General features: G+C 41.2%; 1 protein-coding gene across 2 annotated transcripts in view; it reads right to left on the reverse strand.

Annotated features, from left to right (window-relative positions):
- LOC149465884 (lysosomal protective protein-like) overlaps positions 1-20,363 on the reverse strand; it is a 62,672-nt gene that overhangs the window by 40,077 nt on the left and 2,232 nt on the right. Inside the window, exons 2-6 of one of the 2 annotated variants that reach the window (XM_089673418.1) lie at positions 18,748-18,908; positions 18,544-18,655; positions 17,445-17,495; positions 13,960-14,046; positions 873-1,028 (exon numbers count right to left, since the gene is read on the reverse strand). In XM_089673418.1, coding sequence (XP_089529544.1) covers positions 873-1,028; positions 13,960-14,046; positions 17,445-17,495; positions 18,544-18,655; positions 18,748-18,908 — 567 coding nt within the window. The remainder of the gene's footprint in view (positions 1-872; positions 1,029-13,959; positions 14,047-17,444; positions 17,496-18,543; positions 18,656-18,747; positions 18,909-20,363) is intronic. The other variant, XM_089673419.1, reaches the window with a different exon arrangement.

A 20,363-nucleotide genomic window follows, 5' to 3' on the forward strand; every position in this document is an offset into this window, starting at 1 on the left:
GGCAGAAAGAGAGGGGGGGAGAAAGAGGGACGAGGGGGGGGAGAAAGAGGGAAGAGAGAGAGGGGGGAGGGCAGAAAGAGGGGGGGAGAAAGAGGGCAGAGAGAGAGAGAGGGGGGCAGAAAGAGGGCAGAAAGAGAGGGGGGCAGAAAGAGGGCAGAAAGAGAGGGGGGGAGAAAGAGGGCAGGGGGGGAAGAGGGCAGAAAGAGAGGGGGGAGAAAGAGGGCAGAGAGAGAGGGGAGAAAGAGAGCAGAGAGAGAGGGGGGGGAGAAAGAGGGCAGAAAGAGAGAGGGGGAGAAAGAGGGCAGAGAGACCGAGGGGGGGAGAAAGAGGGCAGAAAGAGAGGGGGGGAGAAAGAGGGCAGAGAGAGAGGGGGGAGAAAGAGGGCAGAAATAGGGGGGAGAAAGAGGGCAGAAATAGGGGGGAGAAAGAGGGCAGAGAGACAGATGGGGGAGAAAGAGGGCAGAAAGAGAGGGGGGGGAGAAAGAGGGCAGAGAGAGAGAAAGGGGGGGAGAAAGAGGGCAGAGAGAAAGAAAGGGGGGAGAAAGAGGGCAGAGGGGGGGGAGAGAAAAAGAGGGCAGAGAGGGGGGGGAGAAAGAGGGCAGAGAGAGGGGGGGGGGGAGAAAGAGGGCAGAGAGAGGGGAGGAGAAAGAGGGCAGAGAGGGGGGGGGAAAGAGGGCGGGGGCGAGAAAGAAGGCAGAGAGAGGGGTTGGAGAAAGAGGGCAGAGAGAGGGCGGGAGAAAGAGGGCAGAGAGAGGGGGTGTCACAAAGTGTTCTGGCACTGGGTCACACCAACCCTAGGGATGCCCCTGTATATAACCATTCATCCATAAATCATTTTCAATACGTCTTACTGTAAAAAAAAAAGTTCTCACCTTCAGGTTTATACTTTCATCTTTTAATAATTCAACGGCCAGCTTTGGAACATAAAAGCCTCCATAACTTTCTCCTGCAATGTAAAATTCATTTTCACTTAACTCTGGGAACAGGCGGAAAAAATCTTTCATTGCCATGTAGTTGTCCTGAGCAACCTGGAAAAGATGTCATGCTTGAGGTATGTACAAATATAGATAACAGAGAAACACAGCAAAGAGCCAGCAGGTCTTTATAAAGTGAAAAAGAATGATTCGTATCAGAAAGTATTTTATTGGATTTGGTAACAAAGAAAAGGTCTGAATGATACAAACAAAGCATGAATAAGACATTCTCAAATGACATGAATCCGACTATAATTTCTAGTAGGGACAAGGCAATTTTGCTGAACTTGATTTTGCCATGAAAAGACCTGTAATTTCGTTGATTAGCATGATAATCAATGGCTTCATGGTTAAACTCCATTAAAAATTGAGTTCTCTCTGTTCTGCTGATAGAACAGAGCCTTGGGGGCAAGTTGCACATGCTTGGTTTGGTGTGTATTGATGGAGACCTGTAATTTCGTTGATTAGCATGATAAGCAATGGCTTCATGGATAAATTCCATTGAAAATTGAGGAAAAGAAGCTCTGGCTTTAGCTATACATTAAGGTAAGCTCATTACCTTACCTTGAGTTACTTTAAAGTGTGACTAAACCCACAACAGTAAAATCAGTCTGTATATGCAGTAAAGCATGCTTGTTATACTTACTATGGAACCTAAGGGGTTAGTCCCCTGCATTGTGTAAATAGGATGTTTGATCCTGTCTTCTGTGATCCTCCAATTCTTCTACTGTCCCCAATCCATCTGCTGATAGAACAGAGCCTTGGGGGGCAAGCTGCACATGCTCGGTTTGGTGTGTATTGATGGAGAGATTTTTTTTTCTTGGGAGGGTGCATGTGATCAGCAAAGGACCAATCAGTGCTGTCCAGACAGAAGGTCAGGGGTTATGCAGCCTTATAGGAAAATCAGGGGAAAATGAAAACTCCTCCTATAAAAATAACCAGTGCTCAGCTGGACACTGATAGAAGTCACAAGATTGCTATATACTGCTGATGAGAAAATAACTGCATTTCCATGTTCTGTGTACTGTGGGAGTCCAGACATAGTAAACGCAGGGTCCTGGGTTTAGTAACACTTTAATTAAATTAAAGGAATTTAAGTTAGTTTAAGTTATGGCTCCCTGCCGGCAGAACACAATACTGCTGCAGGAGGGCTTCCTCTATCAACACTGGCTGTGTTGGTGGAGGGAATCAAGCAATTTTCTTTCCTTCCACCCATGGTCGATGGAAAGACAATTGCATAATCTATGGCCTGCCTTGGTATGTTTTAATTACATGCACTTAATACAGTAATGTTGAGATTCAAATTCCAGAGTGTGAATTTTATAGTTTCTCAAAATCAAATTTCAAATTGAAGTTAACTGGAGACTATTTTTGATGGTCACTGATGCTGTCCCTGAAAATTATGCTGTTCTCTAACACTGGGTTCATCTTTATGTCATTCCCCAAACTTCTCATCATCAAAACTGTATGGAAAGGCCCCTTCCATCTTTTTTTTCACATTAGCATGGTCCTTAACAGCTCTCCCCAGCTTCCTATGCCATTTCAGTGACAATAGTTTGTCTATTACCCCTCCATGGGGCCAAAAAGGACCATCAAAAATGGTCAGTGCAATTTTAATTAAAATTGTAGAATATTGTAATTAGAAATTTGAGACAAATTCCCATCATTGTTAACTAGCATCAAGTCCTAAAGTTTTAAGTTTCTAAAATTAAAACGACTGGAGCACAATTAAAATTAACAGGCTTATTGTTTGTAGTGCAGTAAGGTTGATAGCTGAAGCTTTCTTTGCTCCAGTTTGAATGTTATTCTTTGCTTTCCTACAGTTTACATACACTGACTCAAAATTAAAAGAGAGAAAGAGTGAAAATTAACTTTTTTGGTGAAGTTTGGTATTGGTGTAGTAATGTTATGGGAATTTGTTGAATTGAATGGGTTGCTATGGTACACTCGAATTTTCCCATGCTTGGTCTGATTATCAGACAGATAACATTTTTATAATTATCTTACAGCTGTCATGCTTTTGTGTGGGGTAAAGCTGACACCCAGATCTAATCATATCCACTTGAATACCAAAAACAAAAATAAAAGCTCTAGTTGAACCATGACCATTTCTGCTTGTGTGTGACCATATTTAATAACAACTCTGTCGGCTCTAGGGCTTCAGAGGGGGGAGGAGCCCGAACATGGCGGCCGAGGAGAGCGTGAGGCACTAGCACTCTGCTAGGCTCCGCTTTCCATCCTTCCCAGGGACCCTCGGAAATAAAAAAATGAAGGGGCAGACTCACCGGAGTTAGGTGGGCCGAGCAGGAGAGGCCGGAGAGCAGGGGAGCTGAGTGGCCCGTGAAGAGAGGCAGGAGCCGGGTCAGCCGGGAGACGAGGAGACGCGGCGGGATCATGTGACAAGCTGCGGAGGATCTCTGGGAGGAGGTGAGACCGGCCGGCATTCCGAGCAGGGAGGGAAGTGCCGGCTCACTCCTGGCCTCGTTCCCCGGCGTGCAGACTGGCCCTGGACCCTGGAAAACTGTGAGAAGCAGCCTGTAGCCTTGTGATGACCTCCAGGTGACCGAGAGACCAAAGGAGACCCAGAGGAATCCCCCTGGGACTGAGAAAGGCCCTCTACCCGACGACCAGAGCCTCTTACAAGTAAAGAGACGGGTGAGTGTGAGCGGCTGGGGCTTTTTACATACTGGAACATTGTGTGTGTACTATAATCTCCTGTGGCAGAGGGGAGAAAAAAAGGTGAAAGAGAGGAGGGGGGATTCCCAAGGGTCAAGAAGAGGTGGAGAAGAGAAGAGGAATAAGGAGACACAGAAAAGTAAAATAAAAGGAAAAATAGCAAGGCAAGGCTGGGTTAACAAGCCATAGACATTTGACTTACATTTGTATAAGGGGTCATAGAAGAAAAGAAGACCCATAGAGGACATGAAGAATAAAGGAATTAAAGGAGCAGGGCTCAAAGGGTCTCAAACGGGAACGATTAAGAAATATACTACTCAAGGAAATAGTACTCCAGAAAGGCCCCAAGATACTAGTGAAAAAGGGTGAAATGGAAATCAGTCTGGGAAGTAACCCTAGATTATCACTGGACATGAATAGCAGCTGTAGTCAACAAACGGTGGAAAGGCTGGAGAAAAACGAACCTGAGGGTGATCTACATGTACCAAATAAAAAAGAGATGACAGAAATGTTTCAAAGTCTGGAGAAAATGATAAAGCAAGAAATGACATCTATTCGGAATGATTTGGGGCACCTGTTGCTGAGAGTGGAGGAAACAGAGGAGAAAGTTAAAAATCAGGCCCAAACCATTGTTAAACTAGAAAGGAAGATAATAAATATGGACTTTATTCAGAAAAAACTTCTTTATAGGATGGAGGTTCAAGAGAATAAAGAAAGAAGGAGTAATCTTAGGGTACGAGGGATCCCAGAGTCTGTAAAAGGGGAATCACTGTATGAACTAGTTAGTAAAATTCTAAACTCCATAATGGATAGAGCGGAATCAGAAGTGATTAATCTGGATGGAGTGTTCAGAACAGGAAAGTTCAAACAGATCATGGGGAAGGAGAGACCGAGGGATACAGTTGTTCAATTTCAAAAATCTGGGGACAAAGATAAGATTTGGAGGAAGAGTAAAGGAAGATCAATAATTAAATATAGAGATTTAGATATCCAAATCTATGCGGACTTAACATCAGAGACCCTATGGAGAAGAAGATCCTTGAGACCTTTATTGGAACAAATGAGAAAGCAGAAGGTGCAGTATAGATGGGGAACCCCAGAATGCCTAATTGGATGGAGAAACGGAGTCACAGCCTATCTGTGATTTCCAGAGGAACTGAGAGTCTTTTGTGAGAGATTGGACTTGCAAAGAATGGAAATAGAAGGATGGGAAGAAGAAAAAGGAGAATTAGAAGATATAAGAAAAGAGGACTGGCTGCGGGTTAGGGGAAGAAGAGGGGGTGGTTTGGGGCGGGGGAGAGAGGGAGGGGAGAAATAGAGACGCGATTTTTTTTTTTCTCTCCCTTCCACGCTCCTCATTTCCCACCCACCTCCTTCTGAAAATAGGGTATTTCTTCTGGACTGATTTCATCTTTTTTTTTTTTCTTTCTGAGTCAAATTTTTAGAGAGAGGTAAACTGGGGAGGATGGAGGAGAGGTGAGCCGCCCATGGGCGGAGGTCAACCCCAAAGTCTTAAATCAAGGGTGGGAATGATCCCACAAATGATTAGTAGGCACTTTACAAGCCTAAAAAGGGATGGGGGGAAGGGGGGGAGGGAGGGGACGAGAGTTGGGTGGGAGGGAGGGAGGGGAGGAGGTATTGGGTCAATACTCTGCATGACAGAAGGGATAAAGAGGAAGAGGCAATCTGGAAGAGAGATGGAGTTAATTGGGAATGATGGAAGAAATACAGTTTATAACCTATAATGTGAACGGGTTGAGTTGTCCAGGGAAGAGATTTAGGTTGTTTAATGAGTTACATCATAGGGCTACGTCAGTGGTATTTTTACAGGAGACGCATTTTGAGATAGAGGCAAACGTGAAATTGAAATCCAAACACTACCCAACATGGTACTATGCAGATTCTCCAATTAAAAGAGCAAAAGGGGTTGCAATAGGTTTTGCAAAGAATATGAGATTTGAGCTGGAGGATAGAAGAACCGACCCGGAGGGGAGGTTTTTATTCTTAAAAGGTAGACTCCAGGGGATTGAGTGTACTTTAGCCAATATATACTGCCCTAATAAAAACCCGGAGATGTACATGAAGGGTCTGCTGAAAAAATTAATGGAATTTAAAAAAGGGCGCCTGATAGTAGCTGGAGACCTACATTTCTGTATGGACCCACAAAAGGATAATACCTCTTCCGTGCAAAGAGAGGGGAGTAGGTCTCTGAGAGCTCTGACAAAAGTGGTGCATGAATATCAACTAGTGCACACTTGGAGAATAAAGCATATGAAAGACAGAGAATATACCTTCTTCTCTAATGCACATGAGATATACTCAAGATTAGATTACATCTTAATAGACCATCAACTTATAGATCATCTGGTTAAAATTGATATAGAGACAAAGACGTTCTCGGACCATGCTCCGGTTGTAATGAAAATGGGATGGGGAAGAAGGTGGACGGGAGGATTAGGGTGGAGGTTAAATGGTGGTCTTCTTCTGGATGAGGATGTAGTTCAGAAAATCGAGAAAGAGATTAAAGTATACTTTAAGGAGAATGAAACAGAGGACGTATCGATAGCTACAGTCTGGGAAAGTCATAAGGTATTCATAAGAGGAATCTTGATTGCGGCGGGAGCAAAGAAGAAAAAGGAAAGAAGAGAGAGGGTCAGTGGGCTCTTAAAAGAAATATTGGACTTGGAGCAGATCCATAAGAAGAAAATAACAAAAGATACGAGACAGAGGTTGTCGGATAAAAAAGATGAGCTAGAGAGGTTGATGGATGAGGAGAAGAGAAGAGTATACAACAGGGTTTTGAACGAGAGATATAGATGGGGGGACAGACCAGGAAGATATCTAATGAGAACTTTGAATAAAAAGAAAAATAGGAACTATATAGAAAAGATAAAAAGTTCAAAAGGGGGAGTTGGTCCACTCAAATAAAGAGATTATTAAAGTGTTTACGGAGTATTACAAAAAGTTATATAATATTAGCCCCCAAGGCCCCCTAAAAGAAGCCCAAGAGGGAATTAATGAAAAAAAGATGACATACTTAAAAAATGCGAGATTACCAAAACTAAGTGAAGCACAGTTGAACTCCCTAGACGCAGAAATCTCCCAGGAAGAAATTAAAATAGCATTAGGAAGCACAGGGGGGGGGAAAAGCCCAGGCCCGGATGGATATACAGTTAAGTACTATAAGAAATTTAGTGAAGTACTGCTACCCAAGTTGGAGAAATATATGAATGCTCTGGGAGGTGGGATGGAAGTGAGGAGAGAATCCCTACAGGCCCATGTAGTACTTATTCACAAGGAGGGAAAAGATCCATCTCAGTGCTCCAGCTATAGACCTATCTCATTATTGAACACAGACACTAAACTGTATGCAAAGGTGTTAGCAAACAGGTTGAGGGATCTGATGCCTGAATGGATTCATGGAGACCAGGTGGGCTTTGTACCGGGGAGAGAAGGTAGAGATAACGGCTTGAGAACCCTGATGCTTATTCAGAAAAGTAGAAAGGGGAAAGCCCCGGTGGTGCTCTTGTCAATTGATGCAGAAAAGGCATTTGATAGAGTGGACTGGGGCTTTATGATGGACAACTTAAAAGTGCTGGGGATAGGTGAGAGAATGCGAGAGTGGATAAGTAAATTATATAGGGAGCCTACTGCAATCATCACGGTAAATGGGGAGAGATCAGAACCCATCGGAATGTCTAATGGTACAAGACAGGGCTGTCCACTGTCCCCTCTGCTATATGTATTGTCACTCGAACCTCTGTTGTCAATAATAAGAAATAGTGGATCGGTAAAGGGAATTCAGATAGAATCCATAGAACATAGAGTAGCGGCCTTTGCGGACGACTTATTGTTCTATGTGGGGAATCCCCGAATAACTCTCCCAAATATAATGAAGATTCTGAAGGAGTATGGTGAACTATCAAATTTAAAAATTAATCCAACGAAAACAGAGATCCTGAATATTAATATACCAAAGAATGAAAAAGAAAAACTACAAAAAGAATTCCCCTTTATATGGAGAGAAAAAGAGATAAAATACCTAGGAATAAAACTCACTGCCTCATCTAAGCATTTGTATAGATTAAATTATATATCTCTTTAATAAATGAGATCAGGGAAGACTTAAAAAGACTAGAAGGAGGAAATCCATCCTGGATAGGACGTATAAACCTAGTCAAAATGGTAATTATGCCTAAAATACTGTATAGATTTCAAATGGTACCAATTAAAATTCCAGAAGCCTTCTTTAAGATAATGAAAAAAATGTTAACAAGATATATTTGGAAGAATAAAAAACCTAGAATAGCATATGAAACATTGGGTAGGACTAAAGAGAAAGGGGGACTGGGCCTACCAGATGTCAAGAGATACTATAAAGCAGTGGTTTTAGCAAGAATATATGACTGGACATTTAACCATAAGGGGAAAAGCTGGGTAACAATTGAAAATGATCTTAGTGGCAATAGATTGAGTCAGATAATATGGGTTCCACCACAGTTCAGGGGAATTAAAGAAAGCACAAGTATCTACACTTTAAATGTCTTTAGGGTATGGGACAATTTACACAAAAACATGAAATGGGAATTTAACTCTATATTAATGCCTCTCACAAATACTGAGTACTTCCCCCCGGGACAGGATAAGATATCAGGGAGATGGTTTAGAAAGGAGGATACCCAATTGAGAGATGTTTTGGTGGAGGGAGAATTGAGATCACTTAAAGAGTTAATAGAGAAGAAGGGAGATATTTTTATTAGAATAGATGAGTGGAAATATCATCAATTGAAAAGTTTTATTGGAAACCTACCGAAACCCCTGAGAATAAAACGGGAGTGGAATATGTTTGAAAGGTTGTTAGAGACACGAAGGGATGGGAAGCACGGTATCTCAAAAGTGTATAGAATACTCACAGAATTAGACACAAACACAAAGTTAATTTTTATGACAAAATGGGAAAGGGATATGGGAGTTGGGTTTGATGAAGATAGACAGAGAAAGATGTTTAGATTGATACACGATAACGTTAGTATGAGAGAGGTTGAGGTTAATTATAAGTGTGTGACACGATGGCATATTACACCGAGTGTAGAGCACAAGATGAATGGGGAAAACTCAAATATGTGTTGGAGAGGATGTGGAGAGATAGGCACGGTGTTTCACATATGGTGGGAATGTCCGAAAATCCAGGCTTTTTGGAAGATAATAGTTAAATTAATTGAAGAAATAACTGGAATTGACATAGGGTTAGACCCAACAACGTGCCTCCTACACAATGTGGAGACATCTGTAAATAAATATAAAGATTCAGGTATTTGGTACTTCTTGAATGCGGCGAAAGGGTTGATACCCAAGTTTTGGCGGAAAGCTGAGGTACCGAAGGAGGTAGACTGGATTAATAGAGTAAACCAGATAGGTAGAATGGAAAGATCATACCATATGCAAGAAGATAGGATGAGAGTTTATTCCAAGAGATGGGAAAAGTGGGAAAGAGCAGGATTGAAAGAGAAATATAGGAAGATATGAACTAGGATGTTAGCAAAAAAATTAATAAGCCTCAAGAGATTAGAAAGGGCTAGAGTCTGCAGAGGGGGAGGAGGGGGGAGGAGGGGGGAGGAGGGGCGGGAGGGGGGGTAGTGGGACGGGAGGGAAAAGAGTTTTTAGTAAGGGAAAGGTAGAAAGGTTATATAATCGTCTATTCGTATGAGGTTTTTGTATTAATATGAAAAATTTAATAAATATTTAAATTTAAAAAAAAATAATAACTCTGTCAACAAAGCACCATATGTAGGATATGTAGGATGGTCATTATTTCAATATGGAGGTCTCTTATTTTGGAAATTTTAGATATAAAGAGACCCTCCAGTGGATATCTGTAAGTTTATGCATGCATAGCAGCAGTGTGAAGTTTTGGAGAAACTAGTAGAGTCTAATTTTTCCATATTGCTTGCCAAACAGGACAAGATCTTTAAGAGTGCATGCTCAAGCTGAAAAAATAGATTTTTTTCAACTTACCTGTAAAATCCATTTCTTTGAGTACATCACACGACACAGAGCAGGCTATAATCATTACTATCTGAGTTATGTGCCACCTAAAGGTGAATAGACACTGGAAGACCAAAAGCAGACAGTAAGTCCTCCCCTATATAACCCCTCCTACACAGCAAGTCCATCAGTTTTGTAGCAAGCAATGAACTACCAGGAAGAGGGGAGGGACCTCTGTGTCCCATGATGTACTCAAAGAAATGGATTTTACAGGTAAGTATGTAGCAAAAATCCAGTTTTCTTTATCATACATCAGGGGACACAGGCTATGATCTTTACTATCTGGGATGTCCAAAAGCAATGCCCTTGAGGGGAAGGAGACACATATCACAGAAAAACCATCACCAGCCCAAAGGACCTATTCTGCAGCTCGTAACACACTGCAGCCAAAGGTGGTATCCTCTGTAACTCCAACATTCACTTAGTAGAATTTTGTGAATGTATGAACCAAAGATCATACAGCGGCTTTGCAAACCTGAGCCATTGACGCCTGATGGCGGATAGCCCAAGATGCTCTCGCACTCCTGGTAAAGTATACTCTCACCCAAAAGGGTGGGACTTTACCCTTCAAGCCATAGGCTTGACTGATTAACTGGTGGATTCAGTGAGAAATAGTAGACCTGGATGCCGCCTGCCCTTCCTGGGCCCTTCTGAGAGCGCAAACCAGGATTCTTTACCTGTGCCGCAAAACTCTATTAAATCCTGACCACCCGAACTACCTTCAGATCATTCAGCGCTCCTTCCCCTGCTGACTGTGGGCTAGGAAAAGAGGAAGGCAAAATACTGTCTTTATTCAAGTGAAAACTATAAACCACTCTAGGCAAGAAAAATGGATAAGGACGCAATATCACTTTATCATGATTCAAGACCAAGAACGGCTCCTTTCATGAAAGAACCACCAGCTCTGACACACTTCTTGCTGAAGTGATAGCAACCAAAGAAGCTACTTTCTGAGTCAAAGGACTAATGGAGTTTCCTGAATTGGTTCAAAAGGTGGCTCCTGCGAGGACAGCTCAAACCTAGTTCAGGTCCAAAGGACACAAGGGTGCTCTTACAGATGGGACCAACCGTGTTACACCCTGCACAAAGTATTAATCAATGGGTAAAAAACTCTGGGAACAAATGGATAGCGCCAAACTCTGACCCCCAATGGTACTTAAGGTCAATTCATCTCTGCGGATGCCATAACCTAGCTTTACACTAGGCAGAAAAGATTTCAAGGTCCTGTAATGGAAGCTCATTTAAGCCAGCTTCCTGGCACTCAACAGTGCAGAGATAACTGGACCCAGGACCCCCTGATCCTTTCAGACTTGGGCTTCAGGAGCTAAGCCTCCAATCCCAGCAATTGTAAGCAAGATACATTATTGGTCTCCAGACAATAGGTCTGGGTGGACCAGAAGTGTCCAAGGAGCCTCCACTGCTAGAGTCACTATGTCAGTGTACCAAGACCAAGACCTTCTTCAGCTAGGCCAGACAACCACTATTGTGGTCAGTGTTACCTCCTCCCGGATCCTGCTCAAACATGATGCCATAGTTGAATCAGGAGAAGGCTTGGATCAGGGAGAACTGGTCTTTAAGGTGTTACCAGTGTATCTACTCTTGTTACCTGTGGGACTCTCGTTCTGGGCACAACCTGTCTAACCTGTTATCAAGTAGATCCTGCCAGAGTACCCCAGCTCTGGTAGGCTGCCAAGAATATCTCAGGATACAGGGTCCACTTTCCCTGTATTAGCTGCTGACGACTGGGGAGAAAAACCCCTGCTAGTTTTCTATACTGGGGATATGTACTGCCAACAGACATACAGACAGACAAAATGTGGTTCAACTTTTCCTGAACCGCACGACTCCTGGTGCCGCCCTGGTGGTTGATATACGCCACTTCCGTAGCACTGTCGGACCGATTCCTTACCACAACCTGTTCGACTGGTTTGTCCAATAATCCAGCGCAAGGTGTACTGCTCGAAGGTCCAAGATATTGATGGGCAGTATTCCCTGTGGAGACCAAGTCCCCTAAACTGTAGCCACCTTCAAACCAGCCCCTCAACCAGAGACTAGGTTTGATGGTTCCCATAACAACCACCAATTCAGACTCTGCAATAGCCCAGGGACAAAGACCTCCGCCAATCCAATGATTAGAGCTTCATGATCCAGACGGACAGCATGTTTTTCTGGAGTGGAACTGCATGTAGGAAACTGCTTCAACGTACGTTTTCCTCATGCAGAGATGTACTGAAGGATACCTTTTTTCTCTTATATTTTGCTTTAAACTTGAAACCAACTGCTCCCTGAGCAAAGGAACATTAGGGTATTTTGAGATTGACACCCCCTGTATCCCCAGCTAGGAGCTTTGTGAACACTCGGGGGGCTGTGACCAGCCCAAAAGGGCAGTGTCCCAAAACAAAAATGGTGATTCTTTACTGTTAATTGCAGAAACCCTACAGACCCTAAAAAAGTTGGCACACAGAAATTTGCACTGTTGAGGACTATTGACACCTGAAATTTATCTCTCACCACTGATCAGACCGATCCCGTCTGAAACAGAAGGACATCTAGACTTATGTCTAGTTCCTTGAGATCTAAGATAGACCTCAGGTCCCTGTTTGGTTTTGGGCCCGTAAACCTGTCGAGTGTCTTACAATAATGCTTCAAGCAAAAATGCAAAGACATAAGCTTGATAACTTTATGATGAACCAGAAGGACCCAAGAGGTGTACCTAACCTATTATTTAAAAATATATTCTTCACATTTTTTGTAAATGTATAAAAAGTAATTTTGACATATATTTTTAAATGCATTCCAAAAATGTAGATTTGTATTTTAAAGACATACAGTATATTTGAAATGTATTTTTAAAAATATTTTTCATATATTTTGTAATAAAAACATACAACATACAGTATATATATATATATATATATATATATATATATATATATATAGTTGTTGAAATATATTGACTATGGCCCAAATTGTAGCATTTCAAATATAGGTCAATATATTTGGAAAGAATATTTTCAAATTATATTTCAAATATATTTTTCTTCCATGTGGGAAGGAATGTAGACATCCCTTGTGACAGCAACAGGCAGTGACAAGTACTGGTAAGGGAGAGACCTGGAGTCTATAAGTCCCCAGATCCCTCCGCTGCCCCTAAAAGCATTTGATCACACCAAGATTGGTATGCTCAAATGCTTTTCATTTAAAAAAAATGGAAACCAAAATTGATATGTGTATGCTCATTGCTTCTAGGTTTCCTATAACATTGGCGAACAATTCCAGTCTTTGTTCTCCTCTCTGATCAGCCAGTAGAAGCACCGGCTGGTCAATCGGGTGTCCCAGGGGGAAGGGACAGCCTGAGAAAGCCACGGAAGGTAGCGGGGGAAGGGAGGTGGGCGCTGCTTGTAAAAGCAATCCAGCGGGTAGTTAGCCTCTAGGATCGCTTTTACAAGAGAGCCGAGAGTCTGCTCTGGGGTTATGCCTGTGGCTGTGGACATTATCCCGGTATAACCAGTTGAAGTCCAGCGTCGTATGGGTACGTTGCTGGTCCACAAGTGGTTATAAAAAGAAAACAGGCTGAAGGATCTATATAAGTGGTAAAGTTTGGGCTAGGAACTTTACTTTTATTCTCTATCCACAACACTACAGATAATCCCTAGATATGCTCACACTACTAATGAAAGTTGGGAGGAACGTGATCCATTTCTTCCAGTGCACAAAGAAAAGTGGAATTTGTATTGAGTGTCCTATAGGTACAGTGAACCTCCAAAGGTGCTCAAAGATATTAGATGACAGTCTCCCAGACTGGGAAAATATGCAGTTTATTGAGGAGGAGCAACTGGGCAGTTTAGAAAACCTTGTTTGCTTGCTATTGCCATCTTTCTGATAAGCCTAAGAGTTGTCTGCTGCAAGTCTCCATTATGCCTATCCATAAGCAAAATATGACTGACCACATGCCCAGCATAGATACCTGTTAATGTCAATGGTTAGATTGAAGTGAACCTGTGCTGTGTTCATGAAGGACAAAGTTTACATTAGTCGTCATCCCCAGCAGCACACATTTACCTTTCCTTAGCTCCCCTGCCACTCTGTTTAGCTGCTGGGAGCAGGAGAGGCCACCAAGTGCAAGCTCTGAGCTGGCCAGGTCATAGCTTACACAGGGCTATGAGCTCTTTACAAAGCATGCAGGTGGCATAAAGGAGACACTAAAGGATTGAAAGGTACCTATAAACTGTATGTTACACAATGACAAATAAAAAAGTCTCACCTGTGTGTCATTTATTTGATAGCTTTTGTCATCAGAGTAGGAATATCCAACACCAGCTGGGGTTTCCAGGTACAGCATATTTGCAATCTAAAATATAAAGATAATAAAAGCAAAGGTGTGACAAGAAACGCACAATGAATTTCATATATGCTGTCCGCTATTAGGCTGTTATGTTTTAGTTTTTTGGGGTCTTTCACCCCAAAATTTGCACCCCCTAGGATTTACTGTTTGTACACCGAAGTCAACAGCACCACTATAGAAATGATTACAAGATAAAAAAGAAGGAGGTTTAAATATGCCGGATATTAGAAGGCACTATCAAGCAGTAGTCTTATCATGATTAATGGATTGGGCATATAATTCACAGGGGAAGAGTTGGGTTATGATTGAAAAAACACTGAGGGAAGTACAATTAGAGAGAATTATATGGATCCCACAGCAATATCACACAGTGGTGGAAAGCACCAGCACTTTTATATGGAATGTTTTCAGGATATGGGACTTAATTCATAAACAAGTAGGATGGGAACACAATTCGCCAATGATACCATTAGTAGAAACAAACTATTTTATTCCAGGTAGGAGGGAATTTGCTGGGGAATGGATAACGGATAAGAATGCATGGGTAAATGATGTTATGTGAATTGGAGAAATATGTGCTTTACAAGAGTTGAAAAAGAAAAAGGATATGTTTGTGTTGATGGATGAATGGAGGTAGTTTCAGTTAAAGCACTTTTTAACAACACTCCCCCAGCCAATAAGAGGGGGCGGGGAAATTTGCACCCAATAGAGCACTTATTGAGTTTAGAGGGGACACAGAAACATTGTACATCACGTATGTATAAGACACTTAATTTAATTCTCGATCGGACCCCACTAGAGTATATGGAGAAATGGGAAAGGGATCTAGGTTCACAACTGAGTGATATTCAGAAAAAGAAAATATTTAGGATTACACTGGGGGGCAATGCCGCCCCGTGAGGACGCCGGATGACGAAACTAGTAGGGTAGGCTTCTTTTGGATGTGACGTCTGGACGCTCCTCGTAGACTGTCGGCTGTGATATCGCGGTGAGCGAGGCTCGTCCCTGTTTTCTTGAGGCTGTCATTGCTGGTGTCAGCTAGACACCGTTTGTGAGTGCATTTCTGACGTTTTAATAAAACATTTTGGTTTTAAACGTACTGCACCATGATTTCCTTTTTTGATTCCCTGAACATGATCTATGGTATGGAGACGTGATGACTACCTGCTGTTAAGGCTATTCCATATTGTGCTGATTGGCTGCTTGCAGTATATTGCTCCCAGTTTGGATTACGTCTGCTGATCATCGCTCCCAAAGCAAACGCTATCTTTGCTGACTTATAATCTGGTCAGCATGGAGCTCTGGTGAGTGTACCCATTTCATTCGGTGGTGGATTTTTTTTGCACGGTGTTTGATTTATACAAGATTTCAGAACTGTTTAATTACTTTGTTATGGTGGATGGACTTTTATATAAAAAATTTTCTATCACGGACATCATTATTTTAAACTAATACTTTTTGTATTTACTTATATTTAGCGCACTCTATGATTTATTCACATTTTTACCTTTTTTTGGTTAAGAGTGCAGCTTTTGTTCTATTTAGTTTGTGGCGCTTTTTTTTCTCTATTTCTCATATTAACAATTATTATTATAAATAACGAAAGAAAAAGTGATAATGGAACTGTGGTCGTGCTTGTTTCATGCTATGGACCTTACAGTGAAACAATATAAAAATAGGATTGTGTTTTGTTTGATCAATGTGGCAAAAGGTTTAATCCCCAAGTTTTGGAAATCTAAAGAATTACCTAAAGTCAAAGATTGGGTGAGGAGAGTAGAATATATTTTTAAGAGGGAAGAGCTATAACATAGTGGAGAAGATAAACTTCAGAATGTTATGGGGACATGGAAAGCGTGGCAGGATTTCAGAAGTACACAGAGATTTGCCAAACTGTTAGAATAATAAGAATAATAATAAGTGTTAGGAAGATATGGAGAGGCAGAAATAAAAAAAAATAAGAAAAAGAGAAATTTCCAGCATTGAAGCTTATGTGAATAAAGAAGAGTAAGGTTGAGTGAATAGGGGGGGTTGGTTGGGGTGGATGGGGGATGGAAAGTTATATAATAAAGAAAATATGTTATGAAGATTATTTGATGTGTGTTAGTAATGTGATTGTATATGTATAAGGTACTTTATAATAATAAAAATATAATAATAATAAAAATAAAAAAATTATTACACCTAAAATTAAACAAGCTTTTGGCAATACAGGATATACAACTTGGGCCAGTTGCCATGTACATACTCCAATCTTTACGCTCAAACAAAGACAGTTGAATTACAATTTTATCATCCAACGTGGCCATTTTCGGTTATTGATTCATGAAAGACAGAATATTTATAATGACATAAATTAACAAAACAATTTGGTATACTGATTGAACAGAATAAAACAAGAAATATATGTGACTGGTAGAAGTATTTACCCTGTGATTGCGATAATATACTATATGCTACTGTATAACATGCTTGACAGTCATAAAATTATGCTATATCAGTATATAGGGGGCTCCGACCAATGTAATACAATGTTAATTTCTCCCATATTGTGTTATTGTTTGGATTTATGAGTCAGATGAGAAGAGCAAATTACTTTAAAATAGTTACATGTAGGTACTATGAGTGAGGTAAGCGATGAGATTGGGTTGGTCAGCCCACATGTAACAGATTTGGCTTTACATGGTGATGGCGAAACATAACAGTTTTAGAAGTTTAAAACCCATGCCCAAATACCTGATGAATAAAAGGATTAGATCAATTTTATGTGGGCCCTAATAAGCCTCGTGCACACGATGAGAATATAGGACAAATTATTGTGTTTTTTTTTTCTTGTTTTTGCATGCTAGTCTCCATATCAAAAATGAAGAGGTTACTCAACTTACAAAAATTCTTGCACGACAACATACAATTTCGGAAGCTATGTATTCTATTGTATATGTATCGTATTTTGGATGAAAACTGTACTGATTAAACAAAAATTGTACAATCTGGTATCATACTTCACAGGGGTGGACTGACAACTCATGGGGCCCCCGGGCAATAGGGTATCATGGGGCCCCTGTGTCCTCGCCCACACCCAAAAAAGCCTATGAAAAAGCCAATGAAAGGTACCAGGGGCATCTCATGGGGCCCCCTACTGACCCCGGGCCCTCGGGCAGTGCCTGAGTGCTCGAATGGTCAGTCCGCCCCTGTCCCTTCAGATAATTTTGGATGGACTGTCGTGATTGGCTCTCGAAAGCTGTGTACTAACGTTCAGATTATCGTACAATCGCTTAGAAAGCGGTATTTTTCATGTAATTTTCTGATCGTGTGTACTAGGCGTAAGACTACTTCATTCTACCTGGCCAACCTCAAGCAGTACCTTACAGAGGACATGGTACAGCATTTAAGAAAGCCAATGCTACCTTATTCCATGAATGAGGATTGCTCTTCAGTGTGTTACCGCCATCTTGCACCTAGTATCAGGAGGCAATTAAAACAAAAAGATGTCTAAAGTGTTTGCAAAGTAATCAACAAAAAAGTCTATTTTCAAGATTCTACTTGTTTTGTGTTTAAAAACTCTGGTTCTCGAACCCCAATAACTGTACATGTTTTTCATCTCTCTGAAATTGTTAGGATGTTCTTCTAAACTACTGACCATTGAGAAAAACTTGCAAGGCAAAGCAACAGGTTTCTGTCACAGCTGGTCTCTGCAAACATATTTACTGGGGGGGGGGCTAAGGGAATGTGAGAATATAAAGCAGGGGTGGCTAGCATTAAAATCGAGTTACTTTGCACAATGAGCAATATAAAGGTTCACTTTAAGGGACTGTGTCGACTGGTATGGCGCTTATTTTGATGACATCAGTTTGTCATCAGTTTGAGATGCTTCTGAGATCATTCAGAATGTATTGCTGGGTGGATTTGACTTGCATTTGTCCTCCTTCTGACTGCCATTTGAACTGCTTTAAGTAGGTTTTGTATTCCCATAGATTTTTACAGGAATGCAAAACCAATTTGATACAGACTGTCAACACAGGTCCTAACGTAAACCTAATGGAGCCCACCACTATTGACCTCTCCTACTTAAAATGATAGTTGGATAACACTCAGGTTTCAATTCTTCAAGAATGGAGATCAACAATTCTCACCTTTCTTTGAATCTCTGAGATGCCTAAGTACTGAAACCAGGAACAGTTTCTATAGGCAACCAGCATAGTGAGAAGGATGTCACTTATGGTAGCCCCTGCATTTATTTCATGGAAGGTGTTCTTTAATATAAATATAATATAAACCTTTACTAAGAGAAATATGGAGGGTTCTATTACTGACTTCTGAAAATGCAATCTGCCTTGCTGTCATGCTGAAACAGTGGCTTCTAAACACTTGTAGTCATTCAGATTGGTAAAGTACGCATACCAGGAGTTCTGACTTCATTGACCTCATTACTTGTTGAGCTCAGAGGTAATCAGGCACCTAGCATTTTATGAAAGACAGGTCAATGAGAAGAAACAACAGACACACCAGAAAAGGGCCATGTCCTGACAGGAAACCATCAAGAGAGCTGCAACCAGGACCTCCATTCAGCCACAGAACCACTGGCCTAGAGCTAGGATCTTGCTGAGACTCCACAAACCTGCAAAAGGTTTAAAGTATAGAGATCTGAGTGGGAGTTCAGCTTATGTGAATGAATGATTGGTAGGAGATGTCCAATATGAAGAGACTTACCAATAATGTAAATATTTGCCTCCTGGTACATTCAGGTACCCAGAGTATTGTAGGAAAGATGGCTCCTCATCCAGGCCAGGTAAGTAAGTGATCTGATCTTTCTGGGGAGCAGCTTCTATAGAAAGTGCCACCAAAAGCACAGTGCAGAATAAGAAGACCATCTGAAAGATCCAGAAACAGAATTACAGTTCTTGTCTTGCTCACCACCAAGAGCAGGACATGCTCACGGATCATTTTTATTAGGGCAACTGTACTTTATGCTGAAGTTAATCAAAAGCTCTCATAATTCTACATCATGAAAAAACTTGATCTGTATTTTTTTAATTCTGATTCAATTTTTGAAGCTTCAGATTTCCAAAGTGGGTATCAAGAGCAAATAGCATGAAGCTGATTAGCTTATTTAAATTTAAAGTATATGCTGGTTTAGACCCAGAATTGTGATCAGTGTATTGTATATAAAAGACTACAATAGACTAGGTACATATGGCAAAAGTGGGGTGATAGGTCATACAGCAAAGCCTTTGATTCATATTACACCAAGTACAGTGTCTATAAAAATTATCCACACCATTGAAAGTATTTGTTTTATTGTCAGACAGACAGTATCAACAAACAGGCTTCAGTAAGCAGGGGCCAAAGCAATCAAAAAGCCCTCCAACCTAATCAGTCCATAGCACACTAAAGCCTCCATAGAACAGAATGTATTCACTTATCTATTTCCATAACCTGTCTCACAAATAAGAGGATTATCCCTCACCTCAGCACAGTGGGCAGAGCCATGCAAATCATTACTTATTCTGGATGATGGGGCACACAGCCAAAAACAGGCCATCCACCAAAAGTGAGTAACTGTACTAGGAGAATAGTGAGGGAGGCCACTAAGAGATCTATGACCACTTTGAAAGAGTTACAGGGCTCAATATCTGAAATTGAAGAGACGAGGCACACAACAACTGTGGCCCTAACACTAAACCTGACACTGACCTAGATCAAATCTTGATCTAGCAATTTATTTTTTTATTTTTAAAATTCTTTTATTTATTTATTTTTGTACACACACTTGTTTGTTTACATTTTTCTCCCCTGGCAAGGAGAGAAAGATACAATGTATCTATCTCTCCATTCAGAGGAGCAAAAAAACTCAGGAGTGGTCTGCATAGTGAATGAGCACTGTGACAGCCAATCAAGGGCTATCATAGCGATCAGGTGATTGGAACCGGGACTCCTGATTCCTGATTATAGGTAGGAGACCTGAGGCTCTCTTCCTTTACTATAAAGAAAAGGCAACTAACCCCTCTAATCCTTCATTTCCTACATACGTTTGTCAGCCAAGCTAGGGAGAAGACTGCAGCTAAATTCTACCCAACGACGGTTTAATCCCACACTGACTGTCACTGCTATCATATGTCTGTACAGTGACTGGGCAAGCAAAAGCGTTTTATCATTTGATGGATAACAAATAACGGCCAACCCTGACAGATAGGTGCTGAGGTTGATAATTCATGCTAGAACCTAAAGGGTAACTCCACTTTTGTGGAAAAAAAAATCTAGCATATACAATTGCAACACATGTCATATTGTAATTGAATATAATCCTATTGTGTTGCGCTCCTTAA

The sequence above is a fragment of the Staurois parvus genome, unplaced genomic scaffold, assembly GCF_062004578.1.
Source record: "Staurois parvus isolate SC_StPar_1 unplaced genomic scaffold, SC_StPar_1.0 ptg000137l, whole genome shotgun sequence".
Classification (NCBI taxonomy): Eukaryota; Metazoa; Chordata; class Amphibia; order Anura; family Ranidae; genus Staurois; species Staurois parvus.